The 17783-nt window shown below is 35.9% G+C and overlaps 4 protein-coding genes across 6 annotated transcripts; 2 read left to right on the top strand and 2 right to left on the bottom strand.

The window, feature by feature from the left end:
* Positions 1-1047: 1047 nt before the first annotated feature.
* Positions 1048-2867, bottom strand: LOC121997916 (uncharacterized protein At3g27210-like). Of its 2 annotated transcripts, none has more exons than XM_042552587.1 (4): positions 2616-2867; positions 2317-2514; positions 1801-1884; positions 1048-1732 (listed from the first exon to the last, which is right to left on the bottom strand). In XM_042552587.1, the coding sequence occupies exons 2-4, from the start codon at positions 2480-2482 to the stop codon at positions 1329-1331; spliced, it is 654 nt and encodes a 217-aa protein (XP_042408521.1). In that variant the 5' UTR covers positions 2483-2514; positions 2616-2867; the 3' UTR covers positions 1048-1328. The 2 variants fall into 2 exon arrangements, with proteins under 2 accessions (XP_042408521.1, XP_042408522.1); XM_042552588.1 differs by having other exon boundaries at positions 1801-1881; positions 2616-2865.
* Positions 2868-5013: 2146 nt separating this feature from the next.
* On the top strand, positions 5014-9020 carry LOC121997915 (CBS domain-containing protein CBSX6-like). The gene is made up of 2 exons (XM_042552586.1): positions 5014-5614; positions 7964-9020. Exons 1-2 carry the CDS (start codon positions 5271-5273, stop codon positions 8835-8837), a joined length of 1218 nt encoding a protein of 405 aa, XP_042408520.1. The 5' UTR covers positions 5014-5270; the 3' UTR covers positions 8838-9020.
* Positions 9021-9793: 773 nt separating this feature from the next.
* LOC121997913 (E3 ubiquitin-protein ligase BRE1-like) lies at positions 9794-14999 on the bottom strand. Of its 2 annotated transcripts, none has more exons than XM_042552584.1 (5): positions 14889-14999; positions 13994-14313; positions 13009-13090; positions 10750-10826; positions 9794-10371 (listed from the first exon to the last, which is right to left on the bottom strand). In XM_042552584.1, the coding sequence occupies exons 2-5, from the start codon at positions 14288-14290 to the stop codon at positions 10147-10149; spliced, it is 681 nt and encodes a 226-aa protein (XP_042408518.1). In that variant the 5' UTR covers positions 14291-14313; positions 14889-14999; the 3' UTR covers positions 9794-10146. The 2 variants fall into 2 exon arrangements, with proteins under 2 accessions (XP_042408518.1, XP_042408517.1); XM_042552583.1 differs by lacking the exon at positions 14889-14999 and adding an exon at positions 14799-14884.
* A 100-nt stretch (positions 15000-15099) lies between these two features.
* Positions 15100-17228, top strand: LOC121997914 (B-cell receptor-associated protein 31-like). Its single transcript, XM_042552585.1, has 3 exons — positions 15100-15342; positions 15450-15761; positions 16698-17228. Exons 2-3 carry the CDS (start codon positions 15476-15478, stop codon positions 17066-17068), a joined length of 657 nt encoding a protein of 218 aa, XP_042408519.1. The 5' UTR covers positions 15100-15342; positions 15450-15475; the 3' UTR covers positions 17069-17228.
* The last annotated feature ends 555 nt before the right edge of the window (positions 17229-17783 follow it).

Genomic DNA, 17783 nt, shown 5'->3' with positions numbered 1-17783 from the left:
AGAGAAAGTATGATGAGAGAGAAAGTGTGATGGGAAAGAATGAAGAGAAGGAAAGTGTGATGAGAGAAAATGATAAAAGAGAGTGTAATGGGAGAGAGCATGATGTGAGAAGATGAGAAAGAAAATATGATGAGATAGAAAGTATGATCGGAGAAGATGAAGAGAGAGAAAGTATAATGAGAAAAAAAAACAAGGAGAGAAAGTGTGATGGGAAATATTGAGGAGAGAGAAAGTGAGATGAGAAAAAAAAAGAGGAAGCGAGTGTGATGGGAGAGATTGATGAGAGAAAAAGTATGATAAGAGAAAGTGTGTTAAGAAAAAAAGGGAGAGAAAGTATGATGAGAGAGAAAGTGTGATGAAAAAAAATGAGGGAAGAGAGTGTGATGGAAACGAGAAAGTGATATAAAAGAAAAATTAAATAAATATATTTTGATATTTGATATTAAGGGAAGAAATTTTAATTTTAAGTCAAGAGTATTTTTGGAATAAGGAAATATTTTAATTGTTGAAAATAGAGTAATGACTCATTTAAAGGAGACATGAGAATGAGTCATTACCCAATTATAAGATTCATTCCCTTTTTTATATTTCCATTCATGTAATCCAAAAATTAACGATGACAATTAATTATTATTATTCTCATTTTCCACTCTTATTCCCCTAAACAAAAGACCCTATATTATATCATCAGTTAACTACATCAATCAATTTCTTGAATTTATCGTGCTTGATCTGTGGATCAACATATGACTGCTCATAATGCATCTGATTCTTTCGATTTAGTCGGTTTAATTAAATTTTGAATTTTATAATCAATACCGATTCAAAATAACTGATTTTTTTATAAAAAAAATCTAAATTAAATCGGTTATTAAATGTCCGGTGTATTCAAGATCTGCACTACACGGATCTGCTATTCAATCAGTTAAATTGGAAACTGCAAAAAGCAAGTTTCCAATTCAGATTAGTTCTCTATTCGCAGGAACATCAAAACTAAAAAACACTCATTTGAATTACATTTTTCTTGATATAGGAGGAGTTCTTCCATCATAAAAATATTGCTTTTTATAATTGCATTCCGTCTGGTGAAACAATATGGAAAGGTTCTAAGCTTTCTTCATAGTTTATGGAAGTATATACTTTCGATGTGAGTACAAACATGTACAACCACATAATATAAATACAAGATTCCCCCCTCTAACCTTATTACATCCTCCTAGTAATGATGAAATTATTGGAGCAAAGTTTGCACTTATTGTTATCGAAATGATGATGTTTCAGAGTGAGCTCAACTACATGACTCGGTTTAAAGCTTGGAGAGGGAGGAATCACGCAGCCCAGGGACTGGGACTACTCATCTTTTGCCTCCTTTCCTCCAAGCCAAAATTTCGCAGGCTTGGCAAACAACAATGCCCAGCACTCCATGCCTTGTCCTTCCTGCTCCCGAGATCTCTACTTGGTGACCCCTCAGTGCTGCAAGCAGAGCTCGTGCTCAATGAGTTTGAAGTTCGAGTAGTGCTTGTTTTGTCCCTGTCTGATTTTGCAGTGGCATCTTCTTTCACTTCAGTAACATTCGTCTCGTATAGCAGCTCAGCGAGCTTCTTCCTACCGGTAGGAGAAGGTTCAGATATCGAATACGGAGATTTGTCAAAGAGAAAGTGGTTGTCCAATTTAGGGGTCGATGACATGCTCAAAGGATGAATTGGAGTACTCCCTCTTGAAGGTGTGAAGTCTGTGTTGCAAATATGACCAATAAGTCGTAATCTAAGCCTGCCCAAATTAGGAGTTCAGAAACCTTACCGCCATTCACGCTGAAGAAATCGTCTTCGCAGTCTGAGTCTAACCACACTTGTGTATCGAAGAAGATCTCATCCTTGCTCCCTGCTTTAGTCAAAAGATACACATTCAGCAATGGAAGAACAAAGAGATTGCCCATTCATTCAACCAGTCGAAAAGGACATGCATTGACAATTCTAAAACAGAGGAGTTTATCTAATTAAAAAATAGGAAGATTTGGTGGGCGAGAGCTACCGAAAATGAAAAAAAGGACACAAGCTGTCACAATATGAACATCACAGTTCAGTTATCTTTCACAATACAATTCAACTCTTTCAGCTCCCAAACAAGTTTTATGTTAATTGAACTGAAATTTATAATCCCACTCGGGTTCAATTTTCTTTAATTGCAAGTTACCAAAGTCTGTAATCACTCTTCAATCTAAGGAGCACTCCGAAGCCATAATCTCCAGATTTTAGTTTGCTTTTGTGATTACCAAAATTAAACAGAAAAGGTCATGAATCAATTCGATTGGCATACCTAACTTGGGGCTCTTCAGAGAGAATCCATCGACTGGATTCGCCTCATACAGAGATTTATCCTTTGCGGGCGACGCGAGGAAGAACCTCTTGGCTTTGGAAGCTAAACCCAATCGATACCTCATGGAGGAATCTGAATCGTTTGGAATCGAAGTGCACGCCCCCATCCTTAAGATTGGATTTTTTGTCGAACAAAATCCTGAAAGGAACAAAAAGAGAGCAATGATAACAACAACAAAAAAAAAAAAAAAAAAAGAAGCTGCAAATAAAATGGAGGATGGAAAAGGGAAGTAAATATACTCGCATAAGGAGGAGAAAACCAAAAAGATCATATTTTTAAGGTAAAAGAACTCATGGACATCTATAGAAGGCTTCAAAATTGCTCTTTGCGCTGCGATTCCGATGATATTCCTAGAAAAAGGAAGAAGAAAGAGGGAAGAAGGAAGAGGAGAGTGTTCCTTTTGGTTCTTTGCTCCTGGAGCTGTGAATGGAGGCAAATAAATCCGATTGAAAGGCAGGTTGCATTAAGAGGAGAGAGAGAGAGAGAGTCTGTGTGTGAGAGTCAATGCCAGCCATGCATTCATGCCTCGGTCCACCGTGAATGATATGGAAAGGATTATTTATTTATATTTTTTTTTTCCTTCTCACAGATTATTATTTTTTTAATCTAATTTTCCATCTCTACCAACCGATTAATCCTAAAATGATAAATTTTAAGGACGATCCAGCATCATCAATAATTCTAATACCAATCCGCCCTACTTCTTCACCATATCAGATAGGAAAAATCTAAAACAGGAAGGATTCGAAGTTTTTTTTTTTTTCTTTTTTTAAATTTTGGGTTCGGATTCAAGTTTGGAGACTTTTCAAATCCTGCAATTAGTTGAATTATCTCTATCTTCGAATCGATTCTACCATCACCACTACTCCTGCATGGAGACTGAGATAAAGATTTAATCCCTATAAAATTGGAGATGGGATTTTCTGCTTAAACAAAACTAAGGATTAGGCAGGGCCAGCCTTGAAGGAGGATGGCATTGGACGATGATCTTAGATTTTTAATTTGAGAGGGTTTAAAATTTTTTTTTTTTTTTTTTAGTATTATGTATTCTAAGTATATAATTGGGGTCTTGAATAGTCAGACCCAAATTCATATTTTAGAATTTTTTAATATTATTTTTTATTTTTATCTTTTTAGACATATAATTGAGACCTTAAATGGTTAAGGTCCAAATTTATTTTGAATTTTTTTTTTTCATCCCGAATTTCCTCTGTAGAAGGACGTAGTTGGGATGAGGAAAAAATTGGAGACGAGACTATAATTCAGACATAGAGATAGGGATGAAAAATCCACCCCTGTCCCACCCATTCCCAGGTCTATTCCTGGTCTATATGACGACTATTCGTTTTTCATGATTTTTGTTTGTAGTGGCGAATGAAACAATAATTTATTTTTAAGTTGGTTGTTTTAATTACGAAGTTATCCAAAATTAATTTTTTGAAAAGAAAATGAAACAACTATGGAAAGATTAGGCGGCTCATGATACATTAACTATTTTTCCAGCTCCCATGGGAATGGCAATAGATCATATTGGAATCGTATTTTATATTTTCTATCTTTGTATTTGTCAGGATTGAATATTTATTTTTATATTCATTAAATTAGGTATCTTTTATATTAGTAATTTTTTTCTTTCTATAATATTAAAAAAATATATATATATAATTACAAAATTGTATACTATATAATTTATTCCTAATATAAACTAAAATAATTTATAAATTTTAAACATTTATATATATAATCGGATATTCAAATTAAATATTAAGATATTTAAATTAAATATTAAATTTAGAGAAAATTATCATCTCTACGCTACGCTGACAGAGTAAGCTTAAGACTCACGCAACTTATTTTGGACATTTACAATAGTTAATTATTTACTAGTTGAAATATATTTTCTTAATTTATTTGAATGATGAATAAAAAATTTTCATAAAATTAAATTAGTCATCTTCGAAATTAATGAATTATAACAACCGAATATGTAAATTATTAAAAAAAATTCTTTTCCTTTTGAAGACTCAGTCCATCTTCAATAATTGAAGGTATAATTAAATTGAGTCTGGTCAAATTTTTGAATATTTGAGTTGGACTCATTTCTAATCGAATCGAATTCGAGTTTTATTTAATAAATATATTCATCGCTCACGTGTTTATTCGAATTTTTATCGAGCTTAATAAATATAAATTATAAATTTAAACATTTGTTAAAAATTAAATTATATATTTAGAGAAAATTATAATATCCTATTAAAATTTATAATTTTATTCTAATAAATAAATCTAATATATTTATATATATATTTTATAGATTGAGTGTAAATATATAAATTTAATATTAAAATTATTATTTTTTATTTAAAAATTGATTCAAATATGTTCATAAATTAACGAACTTAATATTATAAAATTTGAATTTGATTTATTTATCTTAATGAGTTCTTTAAATGATTTCAAATAAATTTTTATCGAATCGAAATAATTCATGAACGACATAATTCATTTACGCTCCTATGAATGGATTAGGATGGAAAAGTCTATTTATAACCAGTCCTTTAAAACTATTTACAAATTTGCCATTGTTGCTTGACGTACGGGTATAACATTTTTATTCCTTGTCGTCGTCTTACTCGCAATTCTTCTTCCACTTTCCATTTCTTGTTATCGATTGGCCATTAGATTATTTTATTATTTTATTTATTTGATGGGCATTTCTTCCTCGCCATGGCCGGCGCCGTCCCCTCCGCTCGCTCCGTCGGCGGTGGTCGCCCCCTTCCTGAGCTAGTAGCCTCCTCCCTCTGCTCCACCCGATCAAAGCCCATCACCGGCTTCCTCCTCCTCCATCTCACCCTCCTTCACTCCCTCTCCTGACCCCTAGCCCCCATCTGCCCATGGCCCACGTATTCCTCCACCACGTCGTTGGAGATCTCACCCTCGGAAAGCCGGAGCTCGTCCAGTTCTACGACTCCGAGCCAGTCGAAGCCGCCGTCCGTGCCATCGGGGACTCCGCCGAGGGCGCCATCACAGTCTGGCGTTCCCCATCTCCAGATTCCGCCGCCGTTCCTCGGCCTCCCCCTTCCGCTGACAGGTTCGTTGGGATGCTCAACTCGCTGGACGTCGTCTTGTTCCTAGCACGCGCCCGCGTCCACGATCAGGAGAAATCCATGAGGACGCCGGTCTCCGAGTTGATCACTCCCAACCACGACCTCTTGAAGGAGGTGGATCCGGCAACAAGGTGCGATCTTTTAATGATTTATTGCGATTGTCGATTAATCGGATCTGAAATTTGGGGAAAATAATTGTTCTTTATTCATTTGACTTACCCTTGGCTTTATGAATCACTCAATTCCATTCTTCTTACATTCGATGAACTGCTAGTGTTTTTTGCTAACGAATTGACCTCTTTGGGTTCTCTACTTGCTAATGTTGTAATCTAATTACAGATTTTATTCGTTTAGTTATTGTCCTATTTTGATCATAAAGCAAGCACCAATCTTCATGTGGAAGAAGAATATATGTACTTATTATGCTCTCGGTTTTTCTAACTTTTTTTTAAAAAAAAAAATCCATCAACTTCATGTCTGTTGTTCTTTAGTAGCATTATTGTCGACCATGCATATGTAATCAGTTTTCTATAGGTCATTATTATATATCATGTGGGTTGTCCACTTTATCTGTTGAAGCTGATTACTGAAATGTTCTGATATCATTCATATTGGTCTACATTACCCATTTAATATGCATTTCTATGCTATTCTCAGATACTGAGATACATCTACAGATCTAAATTGCCAATACTAATCAATCAACTTGGTTCTTCTGTTTCAAGATATTTGAAAACTGATGTGATGTTGTGAAGTTGCTTCTCTCTTACCCTACACTGTAGAATTTCTCAATGTATTCCTTTCATCATAATTATAGTGTTTGATTGGAACATTGAAGAATGACAGGATTCATCTTACTCTTGGCGATGAGGCTTTCTTAAAGAAAATTTGTGGTACGTTGACGACTATGCTAAATTATAGAAACCACTGTCCACTAGAAATCACTCTCCTCTAGACTGATAATGGGAATCTTAGCATGAATGTTTGAAGGTGATGTGTTGTTTCCTTTTCTTTGTCCAAGTGATACAATTACTGCCATAATTTGACCAGATTATTATATGTTTATTCAAGCCTGTTAGACTTGCGATGGAAACCTTCTTCTATCTGTAAAATAACAACAACAGCCTTTTGGATTTCTGAGCTGCAAAGAGCAGATTGAATAAAAAAAAAATACAATCCCTTTGGTAATATTAAAAAAATCAGAAACCTGGAGAGTAGCATCCTGGTACTGATTGAATAATTGTGTAACATGCACGATATTAGTATTAGAAAGGTTACTCTGTTCCTGTTACTTGAAGAACTGAAAACTTGTAATGGATTTTGGAAAATTTTTAACATTTATAAATCATGTATTCATTCTCTTTTTGTTCAATCTAATCAACCTCTTATATTTATTGAGACAATGCATTAGAAAATTAATTTAAGTTTTTAGTCAGATTGTAAAGGAAGTTTGTATCTTTTTTATGCCTTTTTGCATCCAGAGCATAGCATTTAGGTAATTTGTCAAACTTGTATCAAATTTCTTGCAACAGTCATTAAATGTAAATTCAACTTCCCTTCAATCAAGTGGATTACATGACACGGATTTGCACTAGGGTTATAGATAAATATTGATTATTTATGCACACTGATTTTGCAGGTGTACTTGATTGGATTTACATCCTCCATGGGGTGATAGGCACTGATAAGTATATATTCAATTAGGCAACAATAAACAACTTAACTTTTATCCCACTAAGTGGGATTGACTATATATGGATCCTCTTACGTCATTGAGATCTATTTCCGATTATATCTTCATTTATATTTAAACAAAATTTAGGTTCAATTAGCATGTTGATTTATTGCAGATTGTACTTGATTGGATTTCTCTTCCTTGGGTCCATAGCTACCACATACAACTTTTCCTTGTATACTCATTTTGATTATTTAACATGGAAGGTATCTAGTCTAAGTTTCTCAGTTGCATACCTGAAGATCTGCTGTGAGGCTTTTGCACTGTATTTTTTGTTATGGACAAGTTGATCCTCTAATTCTGTGATCTTATGGTACCATGAAATGAGTTAGTAGCAGGCAGTTCGAGGTGACTTTAGTTTTTTGATTTTCTATTTTTGTCATAAATAATTGCTTGATCTATGAAAAAGAATTATATTTTTTTTATTACCACCATGTTATTCAATTTTGTTCAATGGTAGAACAAGATGTTAGAATATTTGTAACCTATAATTTTGTTTCCATATCTCATAACTCCTCTTGGAAGCACATTGTCTAGGAGGGCGATCTGTTCTTTGAAGGCCACTGGCAGCGTATGTTTTGATTATGCATTTAGCTGATACTACTCAATATTAAAACTTTAGCATTATACAGTATTCTTTTACTGAAAGAAAAAAATGATGTTGCCATTTAATTGTGTTTTCCCTTCTCACTTCCCCTCCAAAGAGTTGGTCTTCTTACCCTGTTTTCATCCTTTAATCTGTAAGGTTAATTGATGCACTGGACATGATGAAGCAAGGTGTGAGACGGCTCCTTGTACGCAAAAGTGTCATGTGGAGAGGCTTCAGCAAGCGTTTTTCTGTTCTTTACAATGGAAAATGGCTCAAAAACAGTCAGAGTTCATCTGTAGGTGGAGCAAGCAATAGTGATCGGCCGTCATCTTCTGTACTCCATGAGAATAAATATTGCTGCCTCTCTCGGGAAGATATAGTCCGTTTCCTAATCGGCTGCCTTGGTGCTTTGGCTCCTCTTCCTCTGTCTTCTATATCCTCACTCGGAGCAATTAACTCAAACTACTCTTTTATTGAAGCCTTCTCGCCTACGCTTGAAGCTATCCAAAAGATTCCTCACAATCCATGTGCAATTGCAGTTGTCGAGACAAACTCCGATGGCACCCACAAAATAATCGGAGATATATCTGCGTATAAGCTGTGGAAATGTGACTACTGGGCAGCTGCATGGGCTATGAGGAATTTGTCGGCTGGACAGTTTGTTTTAGGAGCAGATGACTACGGCACCGCTCTAGATTCTGTTCCTGATTTTTCAATCGACTCGCCACCAGAGAATACAGTGGCTGGAGCCTCCCTTAGGCGACAAAAGTTTAGCAGCAGAAGTATGGGGTTCTCTAGTAGTCAAGTGAATCAAATGCCACTTGGGAGATTGAGGAACATGTATCGAGGGAGGAGTGCACCATTAACCTGCAAGCCTACTAGCTCTCTGGCGGCCGTCATGGCACAAATGCTGTCCTACAGAGCAACCCATGTATGGGTGATCGATGCCGCAATAGAGGACGACACCGTAGTTGGCATTGTTACATTTACTGAAATCCTGATTGCGGTCACCCACTATCCCGCAAGTTGAGCCCGTTTCCTCGGGTTTAATGTGTTCGCCAACAATTTACTTGTATCATCTACAGTTTGTCTATTGAACCTTATTGTTATGGATTGGAATTGTGGGAGTAATTTGGAAGGCTTTGCATCAATATATTTTGTTCAGACAGTAAAGTTACGTTTGGTTGGATATAATATAATCTAATTTTGATTATATTACTATGTTTGGTGATATAATATATATAATCTTTGATTACAAGGATGATTTATTTGATGTCCATTATTTTTTATAAAGAATGTATTTCGTATTATTATAAAATGATAAAAATATCTTGCGACTTCTACCGACGAGTTGTAGCACCTCTTTCAGAGCTTGCGACAGCCACTGCCAACTAGCAGTCGCTGCCATCGACAGCGGCGGGCAACATGCGCCCGACGACGAGCGGACGGGCGGCGAGCGACCGACAACAAGCGGAGGCAAGGGGAACAACTCGATAATGTAATCAGATTACATAGTATTTGCTTTGTAATCCAGATTATAAAACTTCACTACCTTTTATAATCGAGATTATATTACAAGTTTAAAGTTAAACCAAATAAAATAATCAATCTTATAATGTAATTTTGATTACATTACAAGATAGATTACATCATACCAAATATAGCATAATAATATTCTACCAAACGTAGCCTAATAGTGTCCGATGCCCTATCATTAATATTTATAAGCAAAGTGCCAAATTTGTGAATTGCCTTTACTTTAAAGCTTTTTTTTTTTTGGCAAGATATTCGCTATTGTATGCATAAATTTACTTACAAGTATTATTAACCTAGTGACAATTACTGCAACACACTAGATTTTACAAGAGCATGTAGGAATTGAATCACAATTTATCAAGAACATATAAAAACAAACCAAAGTATTTGGGCCAATGGGAGAGAACTACAACAGACACGCTTAGTCCAAGATTTTTGATCCACAAAACCTCAAACAAATAACAAAATATCTAGATAAATTGCTGTCGGATAACAAAATACCATTACAAACAACATAGTAACTAGATAAATCAATGCTATTGTCAACTTGCAAACTTTTATGCCAGGCAAGTGAGCAGTTGCTTACAAGTTGATATAGAAAGTACTAAAAAAAAAAAAAATTAAGAATGCCTAGAGCGTTTTTAAATAATAATAATAATAAAAAAGGATCATCAATGAGAGTTGAAGCCCTTAAAAATGAACTACATCAGTAGGTATTTGGAAGATACACCATATGGAAATTGTTCATACTGAGCTTTCTTCGACAAGTAGGGCATTTCTTCTGAGCTAAACCCTGAACTACATCAGTCAGTATTTGGAAGATACACCCTATGGAAATTGTTCATACTAAGCTTTCTTCGACAAGTAGGGCATTTCTTCTGTGCTTTAATGGAGGCTACAATGCAGCTCTTACAGAAAATATGGCCACAAACAGTTGACGACGCCTCAATCATTGTGTTCATGCAAATAGGGCAAGTGAAAGATGGTTGCTTTGGTGGTTCTGGTATGGATTTGACGACTTCCTTACCCTGCAAGTAGCATTGTGAAAGCTAAAAAATAATACCTTTTCAGTTTAGAAAACATTAATAGTAAATTTCTAAGCTTACTGTTTTTTTTCCATTCTGGTTCCAAATGAGTGGTCAAACTCACTCAGCAACTTATGGACTAATTTGACCACTAAATAGTTTTTTTTTTTGCAAAAAAAATTGATATTTTAAATTTGGGTTATAAATTAGTTCAAAAAATATTCTTGAAATATTTTACTTTGTTAAATCATGATCCCATGGATCTCATCTACCAATCCTAAAAGCCCATATATGCGCGTGTGTATATCTATGTGGAAGTTCACAAGCAATAAATTCGATGAAGAAAAACAAGACAAAACACAAACGATACAAGAATATTACCTTCGAAATATCCTGTAAATCTGGATAAAGTTCACAGTTGATGACTATTTTGCTTCCTGAATTTCCTTCTGTAGTTACTGGAGAAAAATAAAAAAAAATGTTTTTGACTGACCATCAAGGTAGACAAGCAACAAATATTTGACATTACAGAGCTAAGAGACAGAAACTCGTATAAAGTTAGGAAGATCAAACTTAAATTAATGTAGAAAAAAATATCCATTAAACGGTCCAAATTCTTAGCACCTCGCAACTTGTTATTGTTGCATGTAAGAAACACATCTACCACTTCCTATCAGTGCAGCAACAGGACCATTTTGTTTATACAACAAACCATGGAAATTCGATTAGCAGTACTTTGATTAGTAAAATGTGAACAACAACAAAAAACCAAAGAGTTTTCTAATATCACGATTCAATGCCCATGCAATGGAATCATCATGGTTGCTGACAAACACATATAAACTTACTTTTTTGGGTGAAAGCAAATGAATATGCATTATTCAAAATACTATATGAAAATACAACAACAACCAAGTCTTTTCCCACTAGGTGGGGTCGGCTGTATGAATCCTTTTACGCCATTGAGCCCTATCTCCTATTATATCATCATCTATATTTAAATAAATTTTATCTTGTTTTATTGTTACTAACCAAGTCTTTTTTGGTCGTCCTCTTCCTCGTTTGATATTCATGTTTATCATAGTTTCACATCGTCTAACTGGAGCATTTATTGGTCGTCTAAGTACATATCCGTACCATCTTAAACGTGTCTCGCGGAGTTTGTCCTCAATAGATGCAACTCCAACTTTCTCTCTAATGCTCTCATTCCTTATTTTGTCCATCTTCGTATGTCCACACATCCACCTTAACATCCTCATCTCTGCAACTCTCATCTTATGCTCATGTGCTTGAGTCATAGCCTAACATTCAGCTTCATATAACATAGCAGGTTTAACTGTGATTTTATAGAACTTACCTTTAAGTTTAAGAGGTACTTTACGGTCACATAAAACACCCGACGCTTCCCTCCATTTCACCCATCCTGCTTGTATTCTATGTACGACATCTCTCTCAATCCCTCCATCATTTTGTAAAAATGATCCTAAATATTTAAATCTCTCGGTTCCGGGCAACTCGTCCTCTCCTATCTTAACAATTGTTTCATTATTTCTAATATTGCTAAACTTAAATTCCATATATTCTGCCTTTAATCTACTAAGCTTAAAACCTTTCCCTTCTAGTGTTTCCCTCCAAGATTCTAGCTTAGCATTTACTCCTTCACGTATCTCATCTACCAAAATAATATCATCAGCAAACAACATGCACCACGGTACTGTGTCTTGAATGTGCGCAGTGAGTTCGTCCATAATTAGTGTAAAAAGATAGGGACTTAGGGCTGATCCTTGATGTAACCCTATCTTTATTGGAAATGCTTCAGTTACTCCGCCTGAAGTCTTTACTCTGGTCGTTACATCCTCATACATATCCTTAATTAGTTCAATATATGTTACGCTAACATCTCTCTTTTCTAAAATTCTCCATATAATTTCTCTTGGAACTCTATCATAAACTTTTTCTAAGTCAATGAATACCATATGTAGATCTTGTTTTTGCTCCCGATATTTTTTAATTAATTGTCTAAGGAGATGTATAGCTTCTATTGTCGACCTTCCAGGCATGAACCCAAATTGATTTTCTATCATTGTGGTCTCCTTCCTTAATCTTTTTTCTATTATTTTTTCCCAAAGTTTCATAGTATGACTCATTAGTTTAATACTCCTATAGTTTGCATAATTTTATGTCTCCCTTGTTCTTATATAAGGGAACTATAGTTTGCAAAATACTATATGAAAATGTCTCCAATAAACTATGTTACTACATCCGCTGAACCGCACACAAAGGCACATGCCAATGAAGTATGGCATAAGCTTCCTGCCACTGCAGTGTAAGAAGTCAGCACTTATCATCTATTAGCTATCATCTAATGTTCAAAAAAGAACTAAAAGATCAAGTTAAATCATAGAACCTAGATCTAGTTTAATTATACCACCTTACTCCTATGGATTAAGGACATAGCAAACTGAAAGACCTAATCTGACTCAACAGGGGCATAGCTTATTGGCAGAAATCAAGATGGCTTTCAGGGGAGAACTCAGAGTGCCTTATCTCCTCCCTTTTAAATAAAAGTCATCCAAAAAGTTCTTAATCTGTATGCCATGAGATGACATTGACATGATGACAGAAGAAAACAATGCAAACCTGATCTTCTTGTGTGAGGGTCAAGTTCTTCATCTAGGAATATTGTCAAAGGCCGATTTCTCCTGGAATGGTTCCTTCTTGCCTAAAACAAGGTAGTTTACCATGAATTTTGAATCATCTATATCACAAGCAACTGAAAGAGTCAATAGACTACAGAAAACTTAGCAAAAGAAGACTTAACTCATGTAAAGTTCAGTCATTAGTCTTAGGAGAAGTGCTTTAGTAAATTTCGCAGATTACTGAGTTAAAATTTGTAAAGTTTCATTCTCTCTATTTCACCAACTTCCTTTGTTGTCGTCAATTTGTGTTCTCTCCAAACTATACAGAATCGGTCAGCTACATGAACCTTATTCCTCCCATTGAGCACTATGCAAGGATATGTCATTAGTATTCAAATTAATTAAAGAATTTTTAATAACATTAACTAAAGTTTTCTATGATCTTCATTTACATCTTTCACTCTAATAGATTTAGCTTTTCTACTATAAAATCTATTGATCATCTCAAAACATGTTCATACCATCTCAATTGATTTTTTCTATCTTAATATCAATCGAAGCTTCAAATGATTACTTTCAAAAATTAATATTTTTATTTTATTCTTTTTAATAAGTTTGCACATATATCTTAACTTTTTTATCTCTAAAAGATTAACATTTTATGTACTAACATTTTGTGCATATGTTACCTGATAACTCACCACCCTGAACCATAAAATAAAATATGATAGATCATATGACAGCCTTTTAGAAAATTCCTTATAGCCTAAAAAAAGTAGGTAAACCAGTGATTACATTGTGTCGGTAAACGGGTTCTGTTGAAAGTCCATCAATCCCAAGACTCCAGCGAAAAACAGAAATATCTATCCATTTAAAATCTTCTTTCAATTGGATTAATGGATCGTCCATTTAAAAATGATGACAAAAAAAAATACAAATAGGGTCATTAAAAGAAGTTCTAACGAGCAAAAACAGAAAGAGCAAACCTGTTGAAAACCTATGGAGGATGAGAGCAGCTGGACCTCATCCTCAATCTCCTCTACATCAATGACAGAACTATTTGGACCATTCTTGGAACTACGATGCCGTCCAGTGGGGTGAATGCGCTGTGAATTCATGGAAACAGATGTCCTTTGTGATACCTGAAGGAGTACGGAACCAGAAGACTTTTCCAAATCGTAGCTCCTAGGGGGAAGAGAATTGATATCTACATCTATTTTGACACGATTGTTGACTTGGGAACGCGTTTTTGAAATCCTCCTAGAAGGCCCCAGAGTGGTCATGTTGTGAGTGATATCAGTCTCAACTGCACATCATAAGAAAATCTTAAACATACTTCCAAAAATGTTTAATAAAAAGATCCAGCAGTAGATTCATATTCCAAGAGATAAAACCCAAATTCTGGGCAGAAAAGAATCCAACCAAAGAGCATAAAAAAAGAAACGAAAATGCATACTATTTTACTTCATTCAAGCCTAGAACCCTAGAAGAAGAAGAAGAAGCAGAAGAAGAAAAAGAAAGGTGATTATATAATACCAAAATCATTGAATTCACGGGAAAAGAATACACGCCTCGAATCAAAAGGGTAGAAACCAATATTTCCATAAAAAAAATCTACAAAATTAAAAATTTGCACAAATTTCTAAATCAAGATCATCTGGTTAGCAAGAATCCAGCAGAATCCCCTTAAAAGATGAACACTAAAAAGAAGAACAAGTTCGCAGCCCGCATGTTTTCGATCACAAAACGAAAGCAAATAGCGAGACTGTCAGCAAGAAAGAAAACCCCTACGGTGGCATTGGACAAAATAACGTTCAATCATGCTACTGAAACAAGAATCATCAAGGGAAGAGAGGAAATCAAAGCGCGGAGGAAACGAACCAGTCCAAAATTAGGGCTTCAAGCCAGGAGGACGAGCGGATCGGATACGATTCTTCCCTACGCGGTAGCCGGTAGGCGCACGTTATAAAAGCACGGGTTAATTATTACCAAAAAGATCTTAAAACTTCTAAAATTTCCAAATCCATTAAAAATTAGTTGGCCGTTGATTGCAGATGCACTTTTTAAATCGTGTGCCCTAGATCTCTCCTCCCTCTCTCTCTCTCTCTCTCGGCTGGCCCGCCCTTCGACTCCCTCTTCTCTCCAGGACTTTGCGGCGGAGACGTCGTCTCTTGCTCCTCTTCCTCTCCTAGCCGTTCCTCCTCTCCCGACCTCCTCTTTTCTTCTTTGTCTATTGTTGCCGGCAACTCTGCCGCTGCTGCCACCGCCACTGCCGCCTCTAACAGCGGCCGCTCTCCACTCTCGTCCTCTCCGCCGCCCCACCTCCTCCGATCTGGTAATTTTTTTTATTTATAAAAATTGATATTTTAAAAGAGAGATCTTTGCTGAAGGTAGAGAGAAATAGAATAGAGTGTAAATTGATAGCCACCTTGTTTACTGAAGGTGTTTGGGGCCGCCATTAAAAAGAGATGATTCAGCTGTTGTTTCTCGTACTCTTTGCCGAGGGGGCAGTGGCGCTCATTCTGATTTGGAAGATTGGGCCACTGCGGGAGTTGGCGATGAAGGGGCTCGACCAGTTGAAAATAGGCAAGGGACCGGCGACGATGAAGACACTGGCATGCACGATGTCGGTGATTTTTGTGTCGAGCATAACCAGCATTCTTAAGATCCAGAACAGGGGCACAAAGCTTGGAACAGTCACTCCAATGGATCAAGTCTTGTGGAGGACTCACTTAATTGAAGCCTCACTCATCGGTAATTCCAATTACAAATACATTACTTTTTTTCGCTGCTCTCCATGTTGCCATATCCTAAAGAACTTCTGAGTGTGAATAAGCTATACTCTGGACTTACCCGATAGACGAACTTCCAGATTAATAACCCCAAACACCTGGATTATCAAAATATATAGACCCATGTTTCTCTAGAAGATCATTTCAGTATTTTGTTAAGCAAAATGCCGAACTTCTCTAGTTGTCCCTACAAGTTTAGAAAAAGTAACCAGCACTTAAGGAAGGATCTAGGAGGAACATCGAGTAGGTTACATGACGGAAACAAGAAGGGTAGTTGCATGCAAAGAGAATTAGTTTTCATCAGAATTCTCCCGCCAACAAATTCTATCTCGTTGTTAACCATGCCTAGACTGAACATTCTGTTTTTAAATTCTTGGTCTGTCCTACAATTACTAGTGTCAAAATGTCAATCTTGCTAGGGTATTCATATCGATTCCAAAATTGAAATGGTTAGAAGTGGCATACTCGGTAAGCATTTTCGGTGCAAACTAGGTATACCAGATTACCAAGGACATCAACAAACAGCTTCTCTGTCTGAATCAATGGTTGAAATGGAGGGGATTTGCTCTTACATTGCAGAAGTTACTTTGCTGTCGTTACAAAATGGTATCAACCTATGGCTGCAAAAGCCCTTTCCAAAGTCAAATGTGAAGGTCCTACGTGAACTTAAGTAATTCTAATTGAGTATCCTTTCTTTGATGCCTTAGACTACCCTTCAATTCGTTGAATTTTTGAATCATTCTTTCCCTAGTCAGGTTATTTGTCTCTAACACACAAGCTTGCCGTTAACATCCCTGCCACTTTCTTTCATTATTTAAATAGTGTCATAGGTGTCTAAGATGAAAATTACATGCCATTTATGCAGACAGGATTCTTAAACCTACAATTTGTTTTGCAGGCTATACTCTGTTTCTTGCTCTAGTGATTGATCGTTTGCATCACTACCTTAGGAAGCTGGTTAACTTGAGACGAACTGTTCACACTTCTCGAGAAGAAGTGGAGAATCTAAAGAATGAGAACCAAAGATTTAAAAAGAAGGATGCAACATCTTCTAGCGAAATAAAAAAGCTAAATGAAGAGGTGACAAAGTTAAAAGAGAAACTACAGAAAGTCGAGTCAGAGTCCGAGGAGCAAGGGAAAAGGGCACGGACTGCCGAAGCTCATGTTGCATCCCTTCAAAAACAGTCAGAGGAACTTCTTCTGGAATATGATCGTTTACTCGAGGACAACCAAATTCTTCAGGCACAGGCTCTATCATTCAAAATTTAAGACTTCTGTGACCGCAGTTTGGAGCACTTGTTCTTCCATGTAATTACTAAAAAGTGTATCAATTGATCCGTTTGATCTAAACTATAATGTAAAGCTACATTTTCCAATGATTTGGTGCCAAATATTAAACAGAGCCTGATAGCATAAACTTGAAACTTCACTAGGTTTGGCAAAATGATTATTGACAGTAGATTAATATAACCGGGAGTTATAAAATTTAATGTCTTGGATTATTGTTAGCGCATCAAAGTGGCATCATAACAGTTATGATACCTCACGAGAATGCACAAATTCTTGATGGCATTAAGATCCAATTGACCAAAAACATAAAAGCAAACTAGCAGCAGTAAGATCAAAATAATGTTCATATATGTTGATCTGCTAGTTTCCTCACAAAATCTTATCTTTTTATACAATAAGTAACAACCCACAAATAGTTCTACAGTGACGCAATGACAGTAGTGGTTTTACTCTTTATAAATAACTTGAGCAGCAGTCTGGTGATCGAAGCTCCTGTGGATTTATTGTAAGCAGCGTTATTACTCTCCAAGAATAGCTTGAATCAATCTATGAGCTCATATATAGGCTTGGATGTTGCACTCAGAAGTGCAAAGATGTCAGAGTCAATCTTTTGCAATTCTGCATTGATCTCCATTTCGGCCTCGAAATGCTTCTTCAACTTCGCCTCTAGAGCTTTGGCCTTCAAGGGATCCAA

The sequence above is a fragment of the Zingiber officinale genome, chromosome 6A (genome assembly GCF_018446385.1).
Source record: "Zingiber officinale cultivar Zhangliang chromosome 6A, Zo_v1.1, whole genome shotgun sequence".
Taxonomy (NCBI): Eukaryota; Viridiplantae; Streptophyta; class Magnoliopsida; order Zingiberales; family Zingiberaceae; genus Zingiber; species Zingiber officinale.
The sequence above is the reverse complement of the archived record's forward strand: the minus strand, read 5'-3'. Positions and strand labels throughout refer to the sequence as shown.